The sequence below is a fragment of the Astatotilapia calliptera genome, chromosome 7, assembly GCF_900246225.1.
Source record: "Astatotilapia calliptera chromosome 7, fAstCal1.2, whole genome shotgun sequence".
Lineage (NCBI taxonomy): Eukaryota > Metazoa > Chordata > Actinopteri > Cichliformes > Cichlidae > Astatotilapia > Astatotilapia calliptera.
The window spans coordinates 49,834,666-49,856,759 of record NC_039308.1 but is presented as its reverse complement, the minus strand read 5'-3'; the positions used below and the strand labels follow the sequence as shown (position 1 = coordinate 49,856,759).

General features: G+C 41.1%; 1 protein-coding gene across 3 annotated transcripts in view; it reads right to left on the bottom strand.

The window, feature by feature from the left end:
- The window catches only part of plxnb2b (plexin b2b), a 142,783-nt gene that overhangs the window by 450 nt on the left and 120,239 nt on the right, over positions 1-22,094 (bottom strand). For all 3 annotated transcript variants that reach the window (XM_026175356.1, XM_026175357.1, XM_026175358.1), the window contains 16 exons: positions 19,145-19,330; positions 16,313-16,449; positions 15,851-15,951; positions 15,285-15,514; positions 13,209-13,390; positions 10,277-10,343; positions 9,695-9,841; positions 8,392-8,548; positions 7,460-7,560; positions 5,950-6,034; positions 5,389-5,540; positions 4,986-5,146; positions 2,238-2,385; positions 1,986-2,050; positions 1,784-1,859; positions 290-364 (listed from right to left, as the gene is read on the bottom strand). In XM_026175356.1, the coding sequence (XP_026031141.1) occupies positions 290-364; positions 1,784-1,859; positions 1,986-2,050; positions 2,238-2,385; positions 4,986-5,146; positions 5,389-5,540; positions 5,950-6,034; positions 7,460-7,560; positions 8,392-8,548; positions 9,695-9,841; positions 10,277-10,343; positions 13,209-13,390; positions 15,285-15,514; positions 15,851-15,951; positions 16,313-16,449; positions 19,145-19,330 (2,070 nt within the window). The remainder of the gene's footprint in view (positions 1-289; positions 365-1,783; positions 1,860-1,985; positions 2,051-2,237; positions 2,386-4,985; positions 5,147-5,388; positions 5,541-5,949; positions 6,035-7,459; positions 7,561-8,391; positions 8,549-9,694; positions 9,842-10,276; positions 10,344-13,208; positions 13,391-15,284; positions 15,515-15,850; positions 15,952-16,312; positions 16,450-19,144; positions 19,331-22,094) is intronic.

The window sequence follows — 22,094 nt, the reverse complement described above, 5'->3', positions numbered from 1 at the left end:
CTGACAGCCCCATTTGTTTATCCAACTTGTTCATTAGGTTTTGTTTATCCCCTTTTCGTGACCTCAAGTGGCAATGCACAATGGACTCTTAAAAATCAATTCCCAGAGCAATTTTCCAATTCACATCCCACAGAAATGCTTTCAATTAAAATTTCATACAATCACTCTTCTGGCATATCAAGAGTGAAGAGAGAGAGAAAAAAAAGGAGAACCAATAATATAGTGGGCAGTAGTGCATTCAGTGGAATAGCCTCCTTCGGGTGTGATAGGAAAAAGAAGGGCCTCTTACCCCATCATAGTATTTGCTGGCGTACTGGTAAAGCTGATGGAGAGCCACGTGTGTGTTCAGTTTGTCTGTGTGAGACTGAAAAACATAAACAGAAATTTAAAGGTTAAAGTGGAAATCCAACCAAACCACGAACCTGGACCCAGCTGAATAAACTACACCCAGGCTTTAAAAACTGTGGCGGAGCAAATGAGAATTACTGCACACACATAAATAAGCCTCTGAACAATGCTGATATGTAATGCCACCGGGCATTAAAGTTATAATCCTTAAGATTTTCATAAACTCAAATCCTGTTTTTCATATTATAATATAAAGAAAGTCAATTATTGACATGCTTTTTGGTTAAAACCATTTGAGTTAATTCGGCAACAGTGCAAACAAATACACCAGTTCCTCTTTTGTTGTTTTCAGCAGCATGTAGTTGCAAAGTGCACCCTTGGCGCAGTAAGTAAAAAATACAATTTTCATACAGTCCTTCCTGTGGAAAATGTTATGTGGATGCCACATCAATGCAATATGATTCAATTATGACTTTCTCCATTGGTTTCCTGTGTCACCCTATCCTATCTGCTGACAATTAAAGACAAAAACACCCAAAATAAATGGAACAAAAAAAATATTTTAACATTATGGACTTGAAAGTGGACTATGAATCTCTCACAGTTGACATGCCAGTACAAAAGAGGCTTTAATAATAATAATAATAATAATAATAATAATAATAATAATAATGGATTGCATTTATAAAGCGCTTTTTGAGAACCTCAAAGCGCTGTACAATTCCACTATTCATTCACTCTCACATTCACACACTGGTGGAGGCAAGCTACAGTTGTAGCCACAGCTGCCCTGGGGCAGACTAACAGAGGCGAGGCTGCCATATTGCGCCATCGGCCCATCACCAGTAGGCGGTAGGTGAAGTGTCTTGCCCAAGGACACAACGACCAAGACTGTCTGAGCCAGGGCTCGAACCTTCCGATTACAAGACAAACTGCCAACTCTTGAGCCACGATCGTGCCAAGATCGTGGCTCAAGAGTTGGCAGTTCGTCTTTAGAAAGGAAATACCTTTTTCTTAACGTCCCCGGGGGCATTTGGTTAAAAAAACAAAACCAAAAAACCCAACAATCTTAAATGTGTTCAATACCCACACTCGAGGGATGTTAAAAAGCATGTTTTAGACTGAAACCTTATGGATTGCAACATTAACAGCAAGACAAGTTTTTATCCCAGAGCTGTAAAAGCATTAAATGCTGCATTGTCCACATGATTGTGCTGTGTGCTGTGGAGGGTTTTGGAGTTTAGGTGAATGGAGAAAAGTTGTTTTTTTTCCATCTCTTATATAGTTTAATGCAATTTACAGATTTAGTTTTATGACTGTTGTGAGTGATCTCTGCACTATAGACACTGCACTTATTAACTGCACATGTTACAGTGACAATGAAGATATTCTACTCTATTGTGTTCTATTCAAAAATGACAGATGTATTCCTTACCCGTGACACCTCTGCCAAGTGAGTGTTCATGTCCTGGTCGCTGACAGATACCATCTGCCTGATGCCCTTGTAGTAACTAAACACACAGACACACATAAAGAGTAGACAAGAGGTGGTAATTGATCCATTATGTTAACTGATATTTAAAAAAAGGTATTACAGTCTCCAATAATAACAGATGGAAAGTGCTGCCAGTACTTACTCATCTACCATCTTCTTATAGGTGGAGATCTCCTTTGCATAGAGTAGTTTGTTACTTGGCGAGTCCTAAAGGGGGAGGGATACAACTCAGTGAAAATGGCACTTTAAATTAACGTGCCTATAACCTTTTCACATAATCAAATTTGTTCTCATCTTCTGTCCATCTTTTCACCCATCTTCCTTTTTTCCTCCTCACTCCTCCACCTCATATTCTCCCACCCCTCCCTCCTCTTGTCCATTCGTTTCCACTCACCCGGCTGAGTTTGTGCTCACTCTTGGTGCAAGCATCCATAAAAGTCTGGGCGATGACAGAGAGTGAGGCGTCCACCACTTCAGACACGTGGACGTCAAAGATGAAGTGGGGATTCTTGAGGATGTTCACCCAGAACCGCAGAGGCAGGCTGCACGGGTATTAAAAAGAGGGGCAAGAAATCAGTCTATCATCACTGGTTGTTATCGGTATTATTGTTTCAGAACGGGGGGGGGGGGGGGGGGGGGGGGGGTGTCTCATCAACCGCATTACATCCATGAATTAATTTAAGTCAGGGAGGCATTTCATTTCATGTGTGAGAGCACTTGCCTGAGGTGCAATTGAGTGCAGTACAAGATAATAACAGCGATGGAGAAAAGCCTTTCGTGTCGGTGTCAGTTTATTCAGAACAATACCCTTGACTGTCAGTTTATATTACTGTTTCACACGATGCTGACCTCTGTGAGAACTATTGCTGTTCACGGAAAATTAAATGAAAAAGAAAAAAAATGATCTCTGAAGACTTTTTTTTTAACAACTAAAGGGATCTGCACAAAGCAACATCCAATGACGCTTGTCTACTCTAACAAACAATGATTAGAAATGATAAAGCAGCTGACCTCTGAGGTTCCTCTGCAGCCTAACAACTTAAAGCCCAGACTACATAATGCAATGCTCGAACGGTCTTGCTAATTTCCCCCCTGAATGGAAAAACAAACTCCACAGACTTTCTTCCAAACTCATATCAGCTTTTACATTCAAAAGAACAACCAAATACAATAGTTTAGGAAAAAAACTCCTCCCCAATCGGTGAGAACGTCTTCTGCCATCTGAGAGAAGAAACGCACCGCATAAAATTCATACTGGTTTGGTAATATCTCCAGGGAAGGCTGCCGTGAGAATACAATGGAAGCATAAAAATAGCAATGTTGTCATAATCACAGAATTAAATTAGCTTGGGACATAATTACCATGTTTGTTTGTTGTTATGCCTCATACACACATTCATATTTAGTACATGGCCCTCAGTTGATTTGATAAACAGAACGGGCGGATGCAGAGTGTGGTGTGGAGTGTAGTAAGTAATTAAATCGCTCATCTTCTGTCCTTGTGTGGCTGCTCTCTTGCCAGCCTTGCGTCAATCACCGGCATCTACATGCAACACGTCGTCTTGTATGCTTGAGCCTTAGCCGACGTGACACTAATTTATGCACTTAAATGTCACATGGGAGCAGGGGGATTGCAAATGCAAACTAAGTAAGTTGAAATTGGGCATTTGTATTCTGTCCATTCTGGGATAAGTAAGTTTTATTTCTTGGAGAGTTACAGTGTCTCAGGCAGTGGGATTTCTGTTGGTGGGAATGAAATCGGATAGCTGTGTTTGTGTGGACTGGTTGTGAAATTGTATACCACAGTCGTATCTAAATGAGAGGTCCTTGTATTTCATTCAAGATGCATTTTTTCATACTATGCCATACTTCTGCACCACTATAGTTAAGACGAAATTATCCTAGAAAGCTGCTCTTACTATTTTACATTTTCGGGAGTTATAGCTACTCATTGGTTTTCTGATTTAAATGAAAAAACAACAACCTGTATCTAATGGAAAGCATTAAGATTAACTGAATCAGCCAATCAGTTTAGTGCTCAGATGGTTCCGGTCTGAAGAGGAAAGAGGGGGAAAGCAAATACTTTCCCCCTCTCCCGGCAAAAATGGCAATAATACATGAACAGTCCAAATTTGGGAGAAAATATTGATTCAATTTTTTTATAATTAAACTGAAGATGAAAAGATTTCCCATAGTCCACTAATACAACATGTTACTTTAAACATTTAGGTAAAAGGTACTGTCAAAATGTATGAAACTATCTGCATAATTTCCTGTTCTATTAAGGAGGAGGGAACAAGATGTAGTAATTATACACATTTGGTTGAAATACCGTTAATAGCAAGTGGGGAAAAATGCCTCTCAGGGAAGGAAACATCAACAACAATGAACTAGCTGCTAATGACCATCTAACATCCCTTAATGGCAAAGGCTGATATCTATATTGACTACATGGAGCATAGAGCCACAGAGGAGCACTCTGTGATCGCCACCCTTTTCCATGCTCTGATTGCAAGGATTGGAAAACTTCTTTAGGACCTAAACCTATTTGATCAGTGTGTTACGTCCAAAATATTATACAGATAAAACCCTTGAGAATGACCCCAAATCCACTTTTTAAATTGTCCTCTAGTAAATAAAAAAATAAATCCCAGGCACAGATTCTTCTGTTACTCTAAATCTTAGACAATAAATTGCTGCAGTGGAAAAACTGTGATATATTCTCTGATACTGATGCATAAAGTAGGTCATAGAAAAAAATCCTGGCAAATAAAAACAAGATTTTTATTTTACATTGCAACACTTGGAGTGGGTTCCTGTGTTTAAAAGAGCTTAAATTTGCTTTTCAGGTGAGAATAAAGTTTAAGTGGCTATCTCCTGTACTTATAAAGTTATGCGGGCCCATAAAATCTGGGGAAAAATAGTACTTCATATGTACTTTTGGGGACAGTAACACAGAAATAGTTATTGTCTGATGCTTATTCTGAGGGAGTCATGTGGACTGATTGATTTCATGGAATGAGGCCGGAAACAAATACTTTTGTACTTTTGATACTTGGAGTACATCCACATACTAACATACAGCATACAAAAAGAACTCTGAGAGTGATCATTAGTGTACGCAGTCGACCTGTTGTTTTACCTATTCGTCTTCCAGATATGGATAGTCTCCTCATCCACATTGTTGTGTTTCAGCGCTTGCTCATCCAGGAAGTCGAAGAAATATTTGACAGCTGGTGGGACCACTGCCCCAGAGCACAGCACGCTGCGGAAGAAGTCATCCACAAACTGCTGCAGTGTTCCCTGAAAGGGGCCACAAATAATGTGAGACAGGGCAGAGACACAGAGCGCAGCCAGAAATACCAGAGGCACAACTATTTGCAAGGAGAGTATAGCTATTCAAGTTTTTACTGTGCATTTTCGGCTCTTTCCAAAATAGCTTTAACTTGGAAAAACCTTGGTTTGTAAAGCAGAATTTTACTGTTTAGTCAGTGTAACAGTGCCCTATTTACTGTAATAATTGCATAAATGTTTTTTTCTTGTACCTTTACGGAAAGGAGTCTTGTTAGATAGATCTCTGTAATGGCTTTGGTCATCGACTTGTCCTTTATGCTTCCTCGTTTAGATTTGGTCTCATCCAGTTCGTCTGTTGGCCTCACCAAGTGAAACACTTTATCATCTTCCAATAAAGCATTTCCTATTGGAGGAAAACACTGGTGTAAACTTTCTTTTGACGATTCTGCTTCTTATTTATTCATGCACATGCTTACAGAAAACATTCAGACGATTAAAATTAAAACATGAGAGGGTGTGTCTACTGAATTTGAATGAGACTATCCAAGAAGAAATGCTAAACCATCAAATACTCTCAAATGTACATAAAAAAGCTGAAGATAAAAGGACATACTATTTCTGCATAATCTCAAAGCGTGTTATACATAAAACAACATGTATTAGCATGTTAATTGGTCATGGGAATATGGACAAAAACCCTGGAGAAACAAAACAAAGGCAGGAACTCTCAAGTACACATTTCATCTGTGTCCTTCTGGGTTCAACACGTGTGTGTTTATGTGCACGGCATGCGTGTACTTAGAGATACGTACGCTCCTCGTGGTTTTCCTGATTCTGGTCATAGTTCTGTTGCGTGTGCTGCACTTTGGACAAAACTAATGTGGCGTTATCCCGCACCTGGAATGTACAGTCAATCATTTTGTTAGATGACAACACACACAACGATGCAAACTTAACACACCTTTGAATTTAATAGCTACTGTGACTGTGGTCAGCAGTGCCTTTTAGCACCCAGATCTAATTCCTAATCAATGCGAATGAGCGGACACGAACAGTGAGTCTTTATTGGGATATTTACAGGCCATTTTCTTTGGCGTCAACCTATTATTGACCCCACAAATACTGTGATTAGCGCTACCCTGACACAGCCAATGAATCTATAGGAGCAGGTCTGTTGTCTAAGAACAACAGCGAGACAGCAGGTAGGATGAAAGAAACTCGAGCACCTTTAAAAGAGGCGGATTTAAGTGGCTGAAAAGCAGAACAGGTAGGGGATATTCACGAGTGACCTTTATTTTCTGTGGATCAATACAGTGCCAAGAAGATTTAGTGGCATTCTGTCACCACTGAGAGCCAACAAGACCAAACAAAGAGAAAGCTATGGGACTCGCAGGTAAGAAATTAAATTTTGTAGGTGATAAAAACAAAAAGTGAAGAATTTTATTACAGTGCTATTGTATAGCATATTCTTTGGGCCAACATTATCGTAAATGATCTATCTTGAACACCTATACACTCCATGAAAGTTAATGATGAAATCTTTAAGCAGCACTTTAAGGATAAAAGCTTTTTTTCTCTTAGCTTTTACACAGCTTAGTAGTTACTGGCATAGAAAGGAGAGTGAAAACTCTGTGATGGTTGTTGGACTTGAACTAAAGAGTCATATAAAAAGATAAAAGGAAGCTTCCAATGTTATCCTTGAGAACATATCGCACATTTACTTTCTCTTGCTATGGTATTTCATACATATTTTATAAAAAAGAAATCTTAATCTTGTTTCCTCAGGTAGGGTCACATGTGAGCTGTTGCATGACTGCAATTTTATATGGTTTGACAAAACAACACATTACAATGTGGCTTTGTAAGCAGAAAGCTGTGTCCTTGCCATACATCTTGCTAATTTTTTTTTATTGCAGAAAATACTTGGAAGAAAAAACTAAAATGGCTTAATGTAGGATTGCATAGAAAGACATAACCAAGAGAAGAGACTTCTAGTATGCAAAGATACAAGTATCAGCAATTTATTTTTACCTAAAGGTAAGTTTAAATGCTTATATATAAATAAGTATTTATAGGTATACTTATTTATACTGAGAGATTAGGTATAAATTGGTGGTAAAAAAGTAAGGTAAATAAACATTTTGTTATTGTGGAAAAAAAAGAAAAGAAATACATTTAGAAACTCTACATATAAATTACATTATACATTCGAACTGAATGCACATTAAATGGTCATTGATTTACATCAGATACTGAACCCCAGTCATTTGGTTTTGTAATTTCAATTCTTATTACTGCATAGTAAATTTTTGCAGTACTCACGTTGTAGTGTGCCAGAGTATTGATGCGTTTCCACCTGCCTTCTTTCTGGGAGGTCAAGTCCAGATCCGACAAAATCTGGCCTGTTGAGCCAGGGCGCCACTCTGTGATGAAGGCAGGATGAGACCGTTATTCAAAACGCAAGTTATCTCTGCTGTGGGAGTAAAACATTTCAAATAAAATACTTTTTTATATTATTTCAATTACTTTTATCCTGGGATGCGGCTGTCCTGTGGTTACACTGTAATAATGTGATCTTTAACGAATGCAGCTATCTGCTCAGTTATCTCTTGGGATTTAATGATGCATTTATTAAATTCGCCTGTTAGCTATATGGCTGAACTCGGGTGAAGAAGTCACATGTCAGTAGTTTCTGCATAATTGAAACATAATAGAAAAGTTTGCACCCAAACACATTCTGCATAACTGAGCCCACCACCGTCTGCATTTCATTTACAACTAAAACCAAATACAAGGCAGTTAGCCTGAAAGAAAATAGATCTCTGCTTATCTAAAATGTATAAAGGAATGAGATCTACAGCGTGCGTGGGAATAAAAAAATGACTTTGAAGTTAGAAAATGTCTGTGGAGCTTTAGCCTTTCAAGTCACTCCCCAAGGTTTCTGATTACAGTAGCGAGCATAGCTTTGTTTAGGGATGAACGATTTCTTCATGTTGCTGACAATGAATAAATTCTAAGCTAAGTTGGTTTCTTTTACTCCACAAACTGAAATAAAAAGCTGTTTTATTAAAATAATAAAATATACTGAATACATGTGAAATGAAATAATTATTCACCCTCTCAGATAACTCACTTCTCATTTAATTATGAATTAATTTCACTTAAGACTGAAATAACAGTTACATTATTTATCATTACTAGACGTTCCTGCTTTAGTTCATCTGCTTTTTTTTAGGTGGCCGTCATTTACTCACCCAGGGTGACGCTGTCGACTTTGGGCCGCTGGGAGTATGGCAGGTTCCTGTACACCTGCTCGATGATCTTCTCTTTCACCTGCGAGATGGTGTCACAGTTCAGCACCTTGACGGGCGTAACATCCGGCCCCTCGCCTTGAACCAGCACTTGCAAGGTCTGACAAACAGAATCGCACATTAATACCTCACGCTGATAACGCGCACCTACGTTAATAAAATACAAACATGCAGAAATATTCAAACATGGTCAGAGCACCCAGGCACCCACCCACGCCAAGTTCTATTTGGATGTTGTTGTCACAGCAACAGGGCTTTATAAGCACACAAGCACACACACACAGACACACATTGGTGACACCTGACAGGACTTTTGGCCAGCTAATGACCAAAGCTCAGCAGGAGCCAACTGACCCGCCTCGCCTCTCACATCCAATTCTGTTAGAAATAACTGACCATTCAACGCTTTCAAATGTGAGCCAGGGAATACACTCACAATGGCAACCCTATCAGCCCAGCTGCATATAAAGTGCATAAGAGTAGCACGCTGTAAATTTAAGCCAGTAGGAAGCAATGCATCTGCTTTTGAAATCTGTCAAGCGTTTTTTTTTTCCTCCTCCCTATGTAATTCAATCACAGAAAGCAATCCATCACAGAAGGAGACGTGTAACTCACGCTAATTTGATAATTGTCCTCGACAACGCCATTACCCATGGGTCTTTTTATTTGTGCTGACTTTAACAAAAAACAGCTGGGTTCATATTAGCTTCCATTACCGAGACACAATATCAAAACGAGACACACGGGCATTTCCTGACTCCTGAAAGCTGCCCAAATGGACGGAGAGCAGGTGCAGGCTGCGAGGTTGAGGGGAGGTTGTGGAGGTGGCTTGTACTCCATACTTGTTCCCACTTGTAGGACTTTAACCTAAGCCACACATTTCCCTGCTACGCTGGATTGTGTTGGCTGTGTCATTTCTGAGCTGAGAACATTGACACTGAAAATGGATGTCACACAAAAGCGGGGAGTCGCCTCAGGGCTTTTTTTTTTTTTTTGTGTGGTGGGGGGGGGGGGGGGGGGGTGGTGGTTACCACGGCAACTGCACAGTGTGTATGTATTGCTCACCAGGCACAAAACACCATGCAATCTTGAAGCAGAGTGTGCAGTTTTTATGACGCTGAGTTTCTGAATTTCTATGACTGACTGTGAGGGGTGCTCTGTGTGTGTTTGTGCATGTGCATGTGTGTGTGTGTCTCTGTGTGTGTGTGTGAGAGAGAGTGAGTGAGTGTGTGCGCGTCGATCTCACCAGGACAGAGTACTCAACGTCGTCACCCAACAGGCCTGTGTCATTGAGGGTGTATTTGGCTTTCTTCACTCTGACATCCACGGGGCCTTTCTCAATCTGGTGCTTGATGGCTTTGAACAGTTTGTACAAGGGCTCGCCTGCAGAGTCCTGTTACACACACACACACACACAACACACACACAAACACAGACACACAGAGGCACACAAAACCATTTAGCTTGACACAGCTGTTGTAAAGCAGCTAATTGTTGTGATTAGCAGCTTAAAAGTCAAATAAATTGGCACTTTCAACACGAGCACTAATGAAAGAAATGCAGAAATCCATAAAGCCCACAGTTTAATATTGAAGCATGCGATCATACTTTTTTTTAAAATAACTGATAAAGTATATTCACTCCTTAAAAAAATGTATTGAACAACATCTATATTTTTCAGACCACCAGTCTATACCATAAAGTTCACTGTAACACGGAACAGCTACTAAAATCAAAACATATCAGAGCTGCAACCAGAAAATATTCAAATCAAATCAATCTCCTGTCAGTCACTGCATCATTTCCAGTGACCCAAAACTTGCATTACCTTCAAAAACTGGTAAAGGCAGATTGACATCCAGTTACACAGCATCCGCTCCACCACTGTCTCTGACCTGAAAAACATATTTGTTGAGTTATTTTTACTCTTATTATGAAAATAAAATGTATTTATTTAGTGTAAAATACTGCATATCAAGAGACACGGCATGAAACAGACACCAGTATAAATAAAGGTATTGGGCCACACCTTTTAATCTTTGAATTCAGGTGTTTTTCCAGTTCCAATAAAATCAAGCCATGCAGTCATGTGTGTGAAAGAAAGAGTTCACTAAAATCAAGCATGGCACTGTAAGAGCATGCCACCTTTTCAATAAGTCACTTTGTGAAATTTCTTCCCTCTTTGACATTGCATGCAGTAATAAATGATAATATTGTAAAGTGGAAGCATTTAGGAACCACAGCAACTTAGCCACAATGTGGCAGACCGGAGCAGGGCTGCTGACTGCTAAGGTGCACGCTGACTCAATAACTGCAGACTTCCAAAATTCCTCTGGCATTAACATCAGCAAACCCTGTGCACAGCGAGCTTCCTGGCAGGATTTCCATGGTTGAGCGCCTCCTGTAGGTGTATCATGTATGCAGCCCAGTACTTTTGTCTATATAGTGTTTGTTGATAAGGGGAAAGTCTACACTACAGAGCCTCTGAAGTTGCATAAGGTGAGCTTATATATAGTGGTGTGGAAAAAGTGTTTGCCCCTTTCCTGATTTCCTATTTTTTTGTATGTTTGTCACACTAAAATGGTTCACATCACCAACCAAATTTAAATATTAGACAAACACGAGCAAACACAAAATGCAGTTTCTAAATGAAGAGGTTTATTATTAAGGGGAAAAAATTCCTGGGGCTGTTTTGCTGCCTCGGGACTTGGAGGACTTGCTGTGGTAAATGGAACCCAGAATTCTGCTATCCAGCAAAACATCCTGAAGGAGAATGTCCAGCCATCTGTTGGTGCCCTCAAGCCGAAGACAACTTGGGTTCTGCAGCAGGACAATGATCCAAAACACACCAGCAAGCCCACATGTGCATGGCTTAAGAAAAACAAAATGAAGACTTTGGAGTGGCCTAGTCAACGTCCTGACCTGAATCTGATTGAGATGCTGTGGCATGACCTTAAAAAGGTCATGCCACAGCAAGGTTGGCCCAACCTTGCTGTTAAGGTTGGCCCAACCAGTTATTAGGTTTAGGGGGCAATCACTTTTTCACGCAGGGCCATGTAGAGGTTTGGACCCCCCCCCCCAAATTATAAACACCTTAATTTAGAAACGGCATTTTGTGTTTATTTGTGTTACGTTTTTGTAGTATTTAATTTTGTTCAATGATGTGAAACATTTAAGTGCGACAAACGTATAAAAACTAGGAAATCAGGAAGGGGGCCAAGACTACTTCTTAGCGCAATATGAAAAGACCTTCTGACATTTATCATTTATTTACAGAATAAATAAAGGCTTTGATAAAAAGCATAGTATAAATAACTTGCATAACCATTATTATATTTTTTTAAATCATCTTGTGGGACTTTATGGGCCTCGAATTATATACAGCTTATCAGTGTCAAGATATTTTTATTCAGAACTCATGTCATTGGTCATTTGACAGATATCCCATCAAAATGTCAACTATCCACTGGTGATGCTCGCTGATGCACATAGCATGCCTAATTAGATATCTTGTATATAAGGAGGTCTGTTTTGGCACAATGGGCTAATCAGCATAATGAGCTTCTCCATTGGGGGATAATTAAGATGTGTACTTGCATAACAGTCAGTCACAGCGTGCCTAGGCACAGGGAATAGTTCAGATCACAAAACTGCCCCTCAGAAACGATAAGCAACTGTGCCGTCAGACAAGTGTGTCCTGCTGAGGGAGGGGAAGCAGCAGTCAATGGATCACTTGACCTTGACATGATCATTAAAAAGATCAAAGAACACCAAAATCTGGAAGCTTCGTTTCTTAAGGCTATTTACTTCAATCAGATTAATAAGCTGAATGTTTATGGACTCAAATTTCACAAAGAAATTCTGAAATTTTGCCCAGGAAGAATATAGCGAACGATTACTATTAAAACAATCAAATCAGTGACAGAAAATAACTCACCAGTATGTGGTCAGTTTTTAAAAATACTAATTATTGTTAGCAAAACAATAATTACTTATAATTTCACACCAACCCAAATTTTACAACCAGTCTCCACTTAGCTGGAAAGTCTAACTAATAAAATAGAATCTGGGTTAGGGTTACGCTGGCTCAAGCACTAAAGCTGATCTTTTTAGTTACAATCAGCAGGGATAAGAAGGTGAAGATGACAAAGACGAGATGAAAGAGAAGAAAGAAAATTGTCCAGCACATTTTACTTGGATTCCAATGAGGAAAAACAAAAAAAAGAGGAAAAAACAGAAGGATGAGCAGATGGAAGAAGACTGGAATAGATGGAGCAGCAGTCTGGCTCTTGATAATGGACTACAGTAAGTCTTTACAAAATTCAACAGAAAACATGGCAACAGAATGAAACAGTCCGCTGCATTCTGAACTGAATCCCAGTCCGCATCAACTGGTTCATATCAGTGCCAGAGTTGAGCGACTCTGCTTCAAAACTGCAGAAAGAGGACATTTTACAATCTCAGAGCAATTACTGCTAAACAAATCTAAGAGTCCACCCAGAAGAGTGGCACCGACTGAGGCAGCAGCACACAGAGCTAAGTAGGTTAGCATGCAAAAAGCAGGTGTTTACTGTTACAGTTTTGACCTAGAAAGATCTAGAAAGAGGATATGAATGTTTGCACCAGATTTCAAGGCACTGAATGGGAAGCAAGCACCAAAACATTTTGGATTCATGCTATGTAAAAATGTTGTGCTAATTAAGCCTGAAAGCAATACAGGAGAACCATTAATAAGCAACAGAGAGTTGGACCACACTCACCTGCGCAGCATTAGTTTGGGGTTCTTGCTGTTGACATATTCCTCCATCAGCTCCAACAACAGTGTTCTCATAATGTCGGTGTAATATTCCAGCTTCCCATGCAGAGCTACTGTTAACAGGGAGGCAAAGTAAACCTTGGCCCTGGCGTTAAAGTCATGACTGCGCTCCAGGGTACGGATAAACTGCAAAAACACAAAAATCACACACATACACACACAGAAACAGGAGGCAAATGATGAGGTGAATTAATCATCGTGATGAAGCACACACAGAAGCAAATCCAACATAATATGCTTTTAAATTATCAAAAGACCAATGCTAGTGAAAATTTTAATTATCAAGGTAAATTTAGTTCTGCCCTGTAAAATACTGTGGCTTAGAAATGATACCAATTAGTGGAAGAGGAATCACCCCACAAGTGCAGTTAGCACCTCAGAGGCTGTTTCTGTGCCAGCAATATTGGATTAACAGGAATCTTCACACGTCTCCCTCTGCTATGTCCTCTGCCTCTCGCTTGTATTACTGTAGATATGCCGCAAAACTGTAACACACTACAGTGCTCAATTCAAAGGAAGGGGGCGGCTTAAAGTTACAATAGATCCTTAATCTGTGAGGTATTCAGCCCATTTTAAAAACACCATCAATATAGTATCATACAAACATTTAGCTAAGTAGCTCAAGGTAATGGCTGGAGCTGACCTTCTCTTTTTCTTTTTTTCTTTTTCAAAAAAACAAAAACAAAAAACCCCACACACATATTATCAGAAATGCTAGTGAAAAAGAAAACCTCCCCTGCATTTATCCTGCTGCCTTTCAAGACTATTTTCTCCCGTCCTATTACCACAGCCACCTTGTGACTCCTTGTGCCACAAACCTCCACTGTCGTCTAAATACATATAAAAGAGCTGTATTGGTGCATTCAGTGATTTACCTCTTTCATTACACAAGGCCACTTTAGTTCATTCAGAAACAACTCCACAACTACATTTGTGATTTTCTCAGTAAATCAGCTTATGCCTAGAGAGTTTATGCAGTGGTGCAAATCTGGCAAGCTCAGAGGAAATTGTTGCAATGCTGCCACTTTTGCAAGTCAACTCCATTTATGGTATACAGTATGCTACATCTCATGAATTAATAGGCCAGTCTTTATATCTGTCTGTCTGTTCTTCACCCTTCTCGACATCTGTTCACCCACTGTGCTTGAAACTTGATGCATAAGGACTCTGGTATTGATGGTGCTCTGATGGGTTTGGATTCACTTGGATGAGCAGTTGAAATAATGCAGTTTAGAAATAAGCCTCCAGTGACTGACATTTATATAACATATGAAGTAACATTAGTGATTACGTGTCTAAATTTAGACTGACTGATGTTTCATAAGAGTCTAAATCTGTGCTAGCTGCAAGCTGAGAGTCTTTACTGTGAGCTAAATGTTAAAGTCATAATGCCAAAATGATCCAAGCTGCATGATATTTAGCAGGTATAATAGTCTCACATTACTATCATCTCATGTAATGTTAATTAGCATTTGCCATTTAGCACTAAAAACAAACTACAGCTGAGGTTGATAGGAATGTCAATATTTTTTAAGTACTTCTTATTGTGTTAGCCCAAATTAGTTGAAATATTCTTTCTGAGCTGACTGTAGTTCAAGAGGAAAAGTCACTGGAACACCCAAGTTTTTCCAAATTATCCTGTGGGGTACAGTAATGTCTGTGCAGTCTCTCAAGCAACCGGCATCATTTCACTCAGACAAGCAAATCCCAGACTGCTGGTGGTATTATTAGAGAAGTTAGAGGGATCACCAAAGCCATCCATCATCCTAGAATCATAAATGTCTTTGTAAAACTTGATAGTGATCTATTTGAAGTGTACCAACTGACTCTGACATCCTCAGAGTCCTGGTCCCAGTGAAGCTAAAAAGAAAGCTTTGAAAATCTAGATGTATCCAGCATTGTTCAGTGTTTGGAGGTTTGATTTTGCACAGTTTTAAAGGACTGCAAACTCTCTGTAAGCAGGCATTATCGGTCCGAGCTCACAGCTGACAATTTGATGATGCGTGTGCAGTATAATTACATTAATGAGGAATGTCTTGGAGTTCAGGAGGTTGGAGAACTGGTTGAGAGACTGAATCACGGTGGCCTTGCGAGCCTCTGGTATATCTAGCTTCCCTGTGATCATCACATCATTGGCACCGTCCTTAGAGGGCAGGAAGAAGACTCGGTCTGTGTACGTCTTGTAGTCCAGGAAAGGGATTCGTCCCTCATTCAGGTCATTGGTGTGGTCCTCCATCTCAATCATTAGGTCTGCGAGAAAGAAACAAAAAACACCACATGGTTTCTTTTTAATAAGCAACTCTTGTCACTTTCACACTGCTCGTCTGTCTCAATTACGATGCTGCAAGAGGCAGAAAATGGAGAGCATTGCCAGGAAAATGATTTCAACAGTGAAATATTGTTTTCTATTAATGTTACTGCAAAACTGCTTCTAATAATGATGATAAGATGACATTGAGTGGGAGAATTTATGCATTTAATCAGAGCTATGAACCAATTCATTACTTTACAGCTTCTTAGAAACACGGATCCTTAGAGGGACATTAGCAATATTGTGACGCTTCTGCACAGCTGCACAGCTTATACCTGTGAATTCCTTCTTGCAGCGGTCTCGTACACTCTCCTCCAGGTTCTCAAGCTGGTGTTTCACCTTCTCATACTCCCTCTCTGCCTGCTGACTCTTCCTCCTGAAAAGATTAAACACACACACAAAGAAAACGCATCATGAAAATAAGGTCAAACAGATGAATGTTAACTTGTTGCAAAGAGGTTCTTTTCTTTTGGCCATTAACTTAGCTGCAAGGTATCTATTAGTTCTTATTACGCAGTCGCTGTTGGTGCGCTCCTAATAATTTCTTATGAATATGAACATATTTCTTGGAACAGACACAAACAAACAAAGTCGTTTTTTAAAAAAAAACAAACAAACTAGCAAACACAATGCAGAAAAAGCTGGGACTGACTGGAGAAGTATCTATACTCTTACAAAAAACACAATCAATTGTGTGCTCCTGCTGCATAAAGTTAACCTAAAATAGCTCAATTCACCTGTAGCAGTAGACAGAGATAGTGATGATGAGCAGCATGGGCACAATGACAGCAGGGATGATGATGTAGAGCGGGAAATCATTCTTCGTCTCGTATTGCACCGAGTCGACCACCCACTCCCCTTTCCCAAACTTGATCTGTAGAAAGAAAAAATCTTATTATTTGCACAAGCTCTCCACATTTTAGCCAAAGTCAAAAGCAAAGACCGGACGATACCGGGGAGGAAGTAGAAAGATTAAATCTAAATGTGAATAGTTTAGATTCCAACCGTCAACTCGGCTAAAGCAGCTCTAGGACCTTAAAAGTATTTTTAAAGTATGTATGTTCAGGTTGGTAGGGTTGCATAAAGAGGATAATTACATAAACGTACCAAGTCTGACACTTTATCAACAGCAGCAGATACCAATATAGAAAAAGCTGGATTACAGTGGGGCAAAAAAGTATTTAGTCAGCCACCGATTGTGCAAGTTCCCCCACTTAAAATGATGACAGAGGTCAGTAATTTGCACCAGAGGTACACTTCAACTGTGAGAGACAGAATGTGAAAAAAAATAACCATGAATCCACATGGTAGGATTTGTAAAGAATTTATTCGTAAATCAGGGTGGAAAATAAGTATTTGGTCAATAACAAAAATACAACTCAATACTTTGTAACATAACCTTTGTTGGCAATAACAGAGGTCAAACGTTTACTATAGGTCTTTACCAGGTTTGCACACACAGTAGCTGGTATTTTGGCCCATTCCTCCATGCAGATCTTCTCGAGAGCAGTGATGTTTTGGGGCTGTCGCCGAGCAACACGGACTTTCAACTCCCGCCACAGATTTTCTATGGGGTTGAGGTCTGGAGACTGGCTAGGCCACTCCAGGACTTTCAAATGCTTCTTACGGAGCCACTCCTTTGTTGCCCGGGCGGTGTGTTTTGGATCATTGTCATGTTGGAAGACCCAGCCTCGTTTCATCTTCAAAGTTCTCACTGATGGAAGGAGGTTTTGGCTCAAAATCTCACGATACATGGCCCCATTCATTCTGTCCTTAACACGGATCACTTGTCCTGTCCCCTTGGCAGAAAAACAGCCCCATAGCATGATGTTTCCACCCCCATGCTCCACAGTAGGTATGGTGTTCTTGGGATGCAACTCAGTATTCTTCTTCCTCCAAACACGACGAGTTGAGTTTATACCAAAAAGTTCTACTTTGGTTTCATCTGACCACATGACATTCTCCCAATCCTCTGCTGTATCATCCATGTGCTCTCTGGCAAACTTCAGACGGGCCTGGACATGCACTGGCTTCAGCAGCGGAACACGTCTGGCACTGCGGGATTTGATTCCCTGCCGTTGTAGTGTGTTACTGATGGTGACCTTTGTTACTTTGGTCCCAGCTCTCTGCAGGTCATTCACCAGGTCCCCCCGTGTGGTTCTGGGATCTTTGCTCACCGTTCTCATGATCATTTTGACCCCACGGGATGAGATCTTGCGTGGAGCCCCAGATCGAGGGAGATTATCAGTGGTCTTGTATGTCTTCCATTTTCTGATGATTGCTCCAACAGTTGATTTTTTCACACCAAGCTGCTTGCCTATTGTAGATTCACTCTTCCCAGTCTGGTGCAGGTCTACAATACTTTTCCTGGTGTCCTTCGAAAGCTCTTTGGTCTTGGCCATGGCGGAGTTTGGAGTCTGACTGTTTGAGGCTGTGGACAGGTGTCTTTTATACAGATGATGAGTTCAAACAGGTGCCATTCATACAGGTAACGAGTGGGGGACAGAAAAGCTTCTTACAGAAGACGTTACAGGTCTGTGAGAGCCAGAGATTTTCCTTGTTTGAGGTGACCAAATACTTATTTTCCACCCTAATTTACGAATAAATTCTTTACAAATCCTACCATGTGAATTCATGGATTTTTTTTTCACATTCTGTCTCTCACAGTTGAAGTGTACCTCTGGTGCAAATTACTGACCTCTGTCATCATTTTAAGTGGGGGAACTTGCACAATCGGTGGCTGACTAAATACTTTTTTGCCCCACTGTATAGTCTAGCGGTGTCACTTCTTTAAGCAGTCGCTGACATATAACAATAAGAATTACCCAGGGAGAGGTATGGTATTCATCATAGTTGTGGCTTACCTATAATTACAGGCAATTATAGAGCCTGTAGCTACATGAAAATTGTTCAACCACTGGAAAAAAAAATTGGATCTCAAATTGTATAGACGATTTGCCGGGAGAAGAACAGTAAAGGTTCATGATGCATGCATGCTCTCATCTTCAAGTCTGTGTATGGATCTGCAATGGTCCATTTACTCAAGTACTTTGCTGAAGTACACAGTTGAGGTACATGTACAAGGGATAAAGACCATGGGCACGAAAGATTTCTTTGCTCAGTTTTAATGCTGTATTTTACTCCACTATCCATTACCGTAATCTAATAGCCTGAGTAGTACCCAGTGTCCTCTGCCTTCATTCGTATCATTTCCTTATTTATTACAAACCAGACAATATAATTTTTTTAAAAAGAAAGAAAAGAGCCTACTAATTTGTCTATGATTCAAATAAATGGCTAAAAAGAAGCTTGCTTGTGTGTAACGCATGACATAGAGCAGTATAATTATAATAAACGATTACATAGAATCCAAAAGGAGCCTTTATCCATTACAGACCATTATTTTGAGTACTTAAAGTTCATTCTTGAGATATCTTTAAAACTTTAACATACTAAGATTTTGAGGCGAGTACTTTTATTTATGAAGCAGTGATCTTACAGTGTTGCATTAAAACGTTCACTGAAATAAGTGATCATCAGTCAGGACTCATCTGTTAGTGTGCTCTGACCATTAGCTCCAGATTCTCCGACCCCGTCTCTCTGTGCTGATGTTTGGAGCGAGTAGGAGCACGAGGCGTGGTGGAAGGTGGTTCCAAGAACAGCTTATCATCCTGAAGGGTGTTGACCACACACTGAACGTCGCCTACGAAGGCTTGTGCTTCTTTAGTTGTCATCGCTTTGGAGAATCCCCGACCCTGCAGGGGGAAGAGTGAATGCGAGGCTCTAAGGGCAGTGACTGAAGTACATGGGAGAGAAATTAATTAGACAGATCCTACGATGAGCACTGAAAACATTATCGGCAGCATTTTATGAGTAATGGGTAGGAAGTGTGCTGTACGACAGCTCCTTACTGCTCCAATATGAGCTAAAAGTAATTAAAAAGATAAAGATTGGAGTTATTGTAAGCACCTCACTCTCAGTAATTTCTTGAGATTTTGCAGCACACTTGTGGATCTACAGACATTTAATTATTCTAATATCGGCTGGAAGAAGGTGAAACCAGCTTAAATTAATCAGCGCCTGAGTAACTGAAAAGGTTTTACATGTTTTGCATATGACTTTCCCCACAAGTGAGTTTATCAACAGAAACTTTGAGGTGGTATACTCTGGGAGCTCAAAACAGCCATAAAAATAAGCTATAAGAAAAATCGATTCATTTTCTGGCTCAGGCTTCTCAGTCGTTTTTGTTTGTTGCATATCTTTGCCTTTTGTGACAATGCTCTATTGCACTTGTCAAACAAAACAAGCAATGTGAAAGTGTCACCTTGGACTTTTTAAAAAGAAGAAGTGGCACCCTTGAGAGGTAAAAATAATGCTACAAAACACGTGAGAAAATAAATCCATGATGATGAAAAGATTAAAAGTGAAAGAAACCGGGTTTTTATTTACTAGCTCATCTACATACTGTCTGATATCGAGAGCACAAAGTGTCAGATTAGCTATCGTAAAGATGAACATTCGTTATACTGTGGCTAAAACAATAATGTGTAGTCGTGGGTAGACTTGGAGGGCTTTTCAACCATTTGGCTTAACACCACTTAAAACTTAAGGTTATGTATATAACCCCGGTTCTCTGAGTAGCATGAGTGAGTGTCTCACTATGGGAACGCCTCCTGCGTGACCTCATCAGAAGCTCAAATACCATTACGCCAGCCCTTACAGGCTGGCTAGGTGACGCCCATGTCAGGAGGGGCCAGTGCCTCCCTATATAATAGGCTGACATAGCGTCAGATGTCATTCAAAACAAGCCCACCTCTTCCTCGCTTCCATAGCAAGGAGGGCGGTCTGGTGAGACACTCACTCATGCTACTCAGAGAACCGGGGTTATATACATAACCTTAAGTTCTCTTTCATAGCATTCGTTTCGTGTCTCACTATGGGAGAAATACTGACTCCCGGATTGCCAGACATGCCTGTTAAGAAGACAACTGTCCCCAACAGCACTTCACAGGGGAGAGGCCCCCACCCGGGAAGAACCTGCACTGAGGACTGAATGTGCTAGGTTAGGTGCTGTCACATCTAACCTGTAAAACCTAGCAAATGTATGAGGCGAGGTCCAGCATGCAGCTGCACACACCTCCTGAATAGAAACTCCCCCAAAGAGAGCCCATGAGGTTGCCAGACCTCTAGTGGAATGCGCACGTAAGCCAGCAGGGGGCTGAAGGCCCCCGCTACTATAGGCCAAGGCAATTGCTCCCACTATCCAATGGGAGAGGCGCTGTTTAGACACAGGCTTTCCCATATGCGGTTTAGCCCAGGACACGAACAGCTGGTCACTTTGTCTGACACTCTGGGTTCGGTCCATGTAAATGCGCAGGGCACGGACTGGACACAAGGTATGCAGCCGCTGTTGCTCCTCTGAGGAGAAAGGCGGTGGGCAAAAGGCCGGCAGTTCTATAGGGGAACATGCGCCGACAACCTTCGGGACAAAGGCAGGGTTGAGCCGCATACAGACCCTCGTATTATCCGAGGAGAACTGAATGCATGACTGATGCACCGAGAGAGCGTGGATCTCTCCCACACGTTTAGCAGAAGCTAAAGCAATTAAAAGAGCCGTCTTCAAGGACAGAAATTTTAACCCAACCTGTTCCAGGGGTTCAAATGGGCAACAGGAGAGCGCAGCCAATACTGTGGGAAGGTCCCACGATGGAGCCAACGGCCTAGACGTAGGCAATTTACGGCGTGCACCCTTCATGAAACGGCATATTAAGGGATGCTGGCCAACAGTCTTTCCCTCAAAACCAATATGGCAGGCTGAAATTGCTGCCAAATACACCTTGATGGTGGAGAAGGCTTTACCCTTATCAATCAGGGCCTGAAGAAATGACAGAATCACAGCCACCGAGCACTGAAAAGAGATGGCCTGTGATTCTAAGCACCAGCTTTCAAACACACGGCACTTGTGCTCATATAGCGTCCGAGTAGACGATGCTCTAGAACACTGAATAGTGTCGATAACACTATGAGGGAGCCCCACCGTGTTCAGGTTAAACCACTCACGGGCCAAGCCCATAGAGCTAGCCTCTCTGGGTGGGGGTGGAATATCTCCCCCTGTGCCTGAGACAGGAGGTCTCTGCGTAGTGGTAACGGCCAAGGGGGCCGCACAGCTGCTGAAAAATCTCCGCCAGCCAGTGTTTCCCTGGCCAGTGCGGGGCTATCAGGACCATATAGTGACTTCTCTCCCTCACTCCGGCCAGAGTTGGAGAAATGAGGGCCACTGGGGGAAAAGCATAGAGGAGGGTTCTCGGCCACTCGTGAGCTAGAGCATCCACCCAGAGTGGAGCTCTCTGATCGTGCAGCGAGTAAAACAAGGGACACTGAGCATTCTCCCTGGATGCATAAACGTCCACGGTCGCCTGACCGAATCGCAGCCAGATCTGCTTCACCACCTCCGGGTGAAGCTTCCAGTCCCCATACAGCGGGTTGCCCCTGGAGAGAAGATCTGCTCCAAAGTTCAAG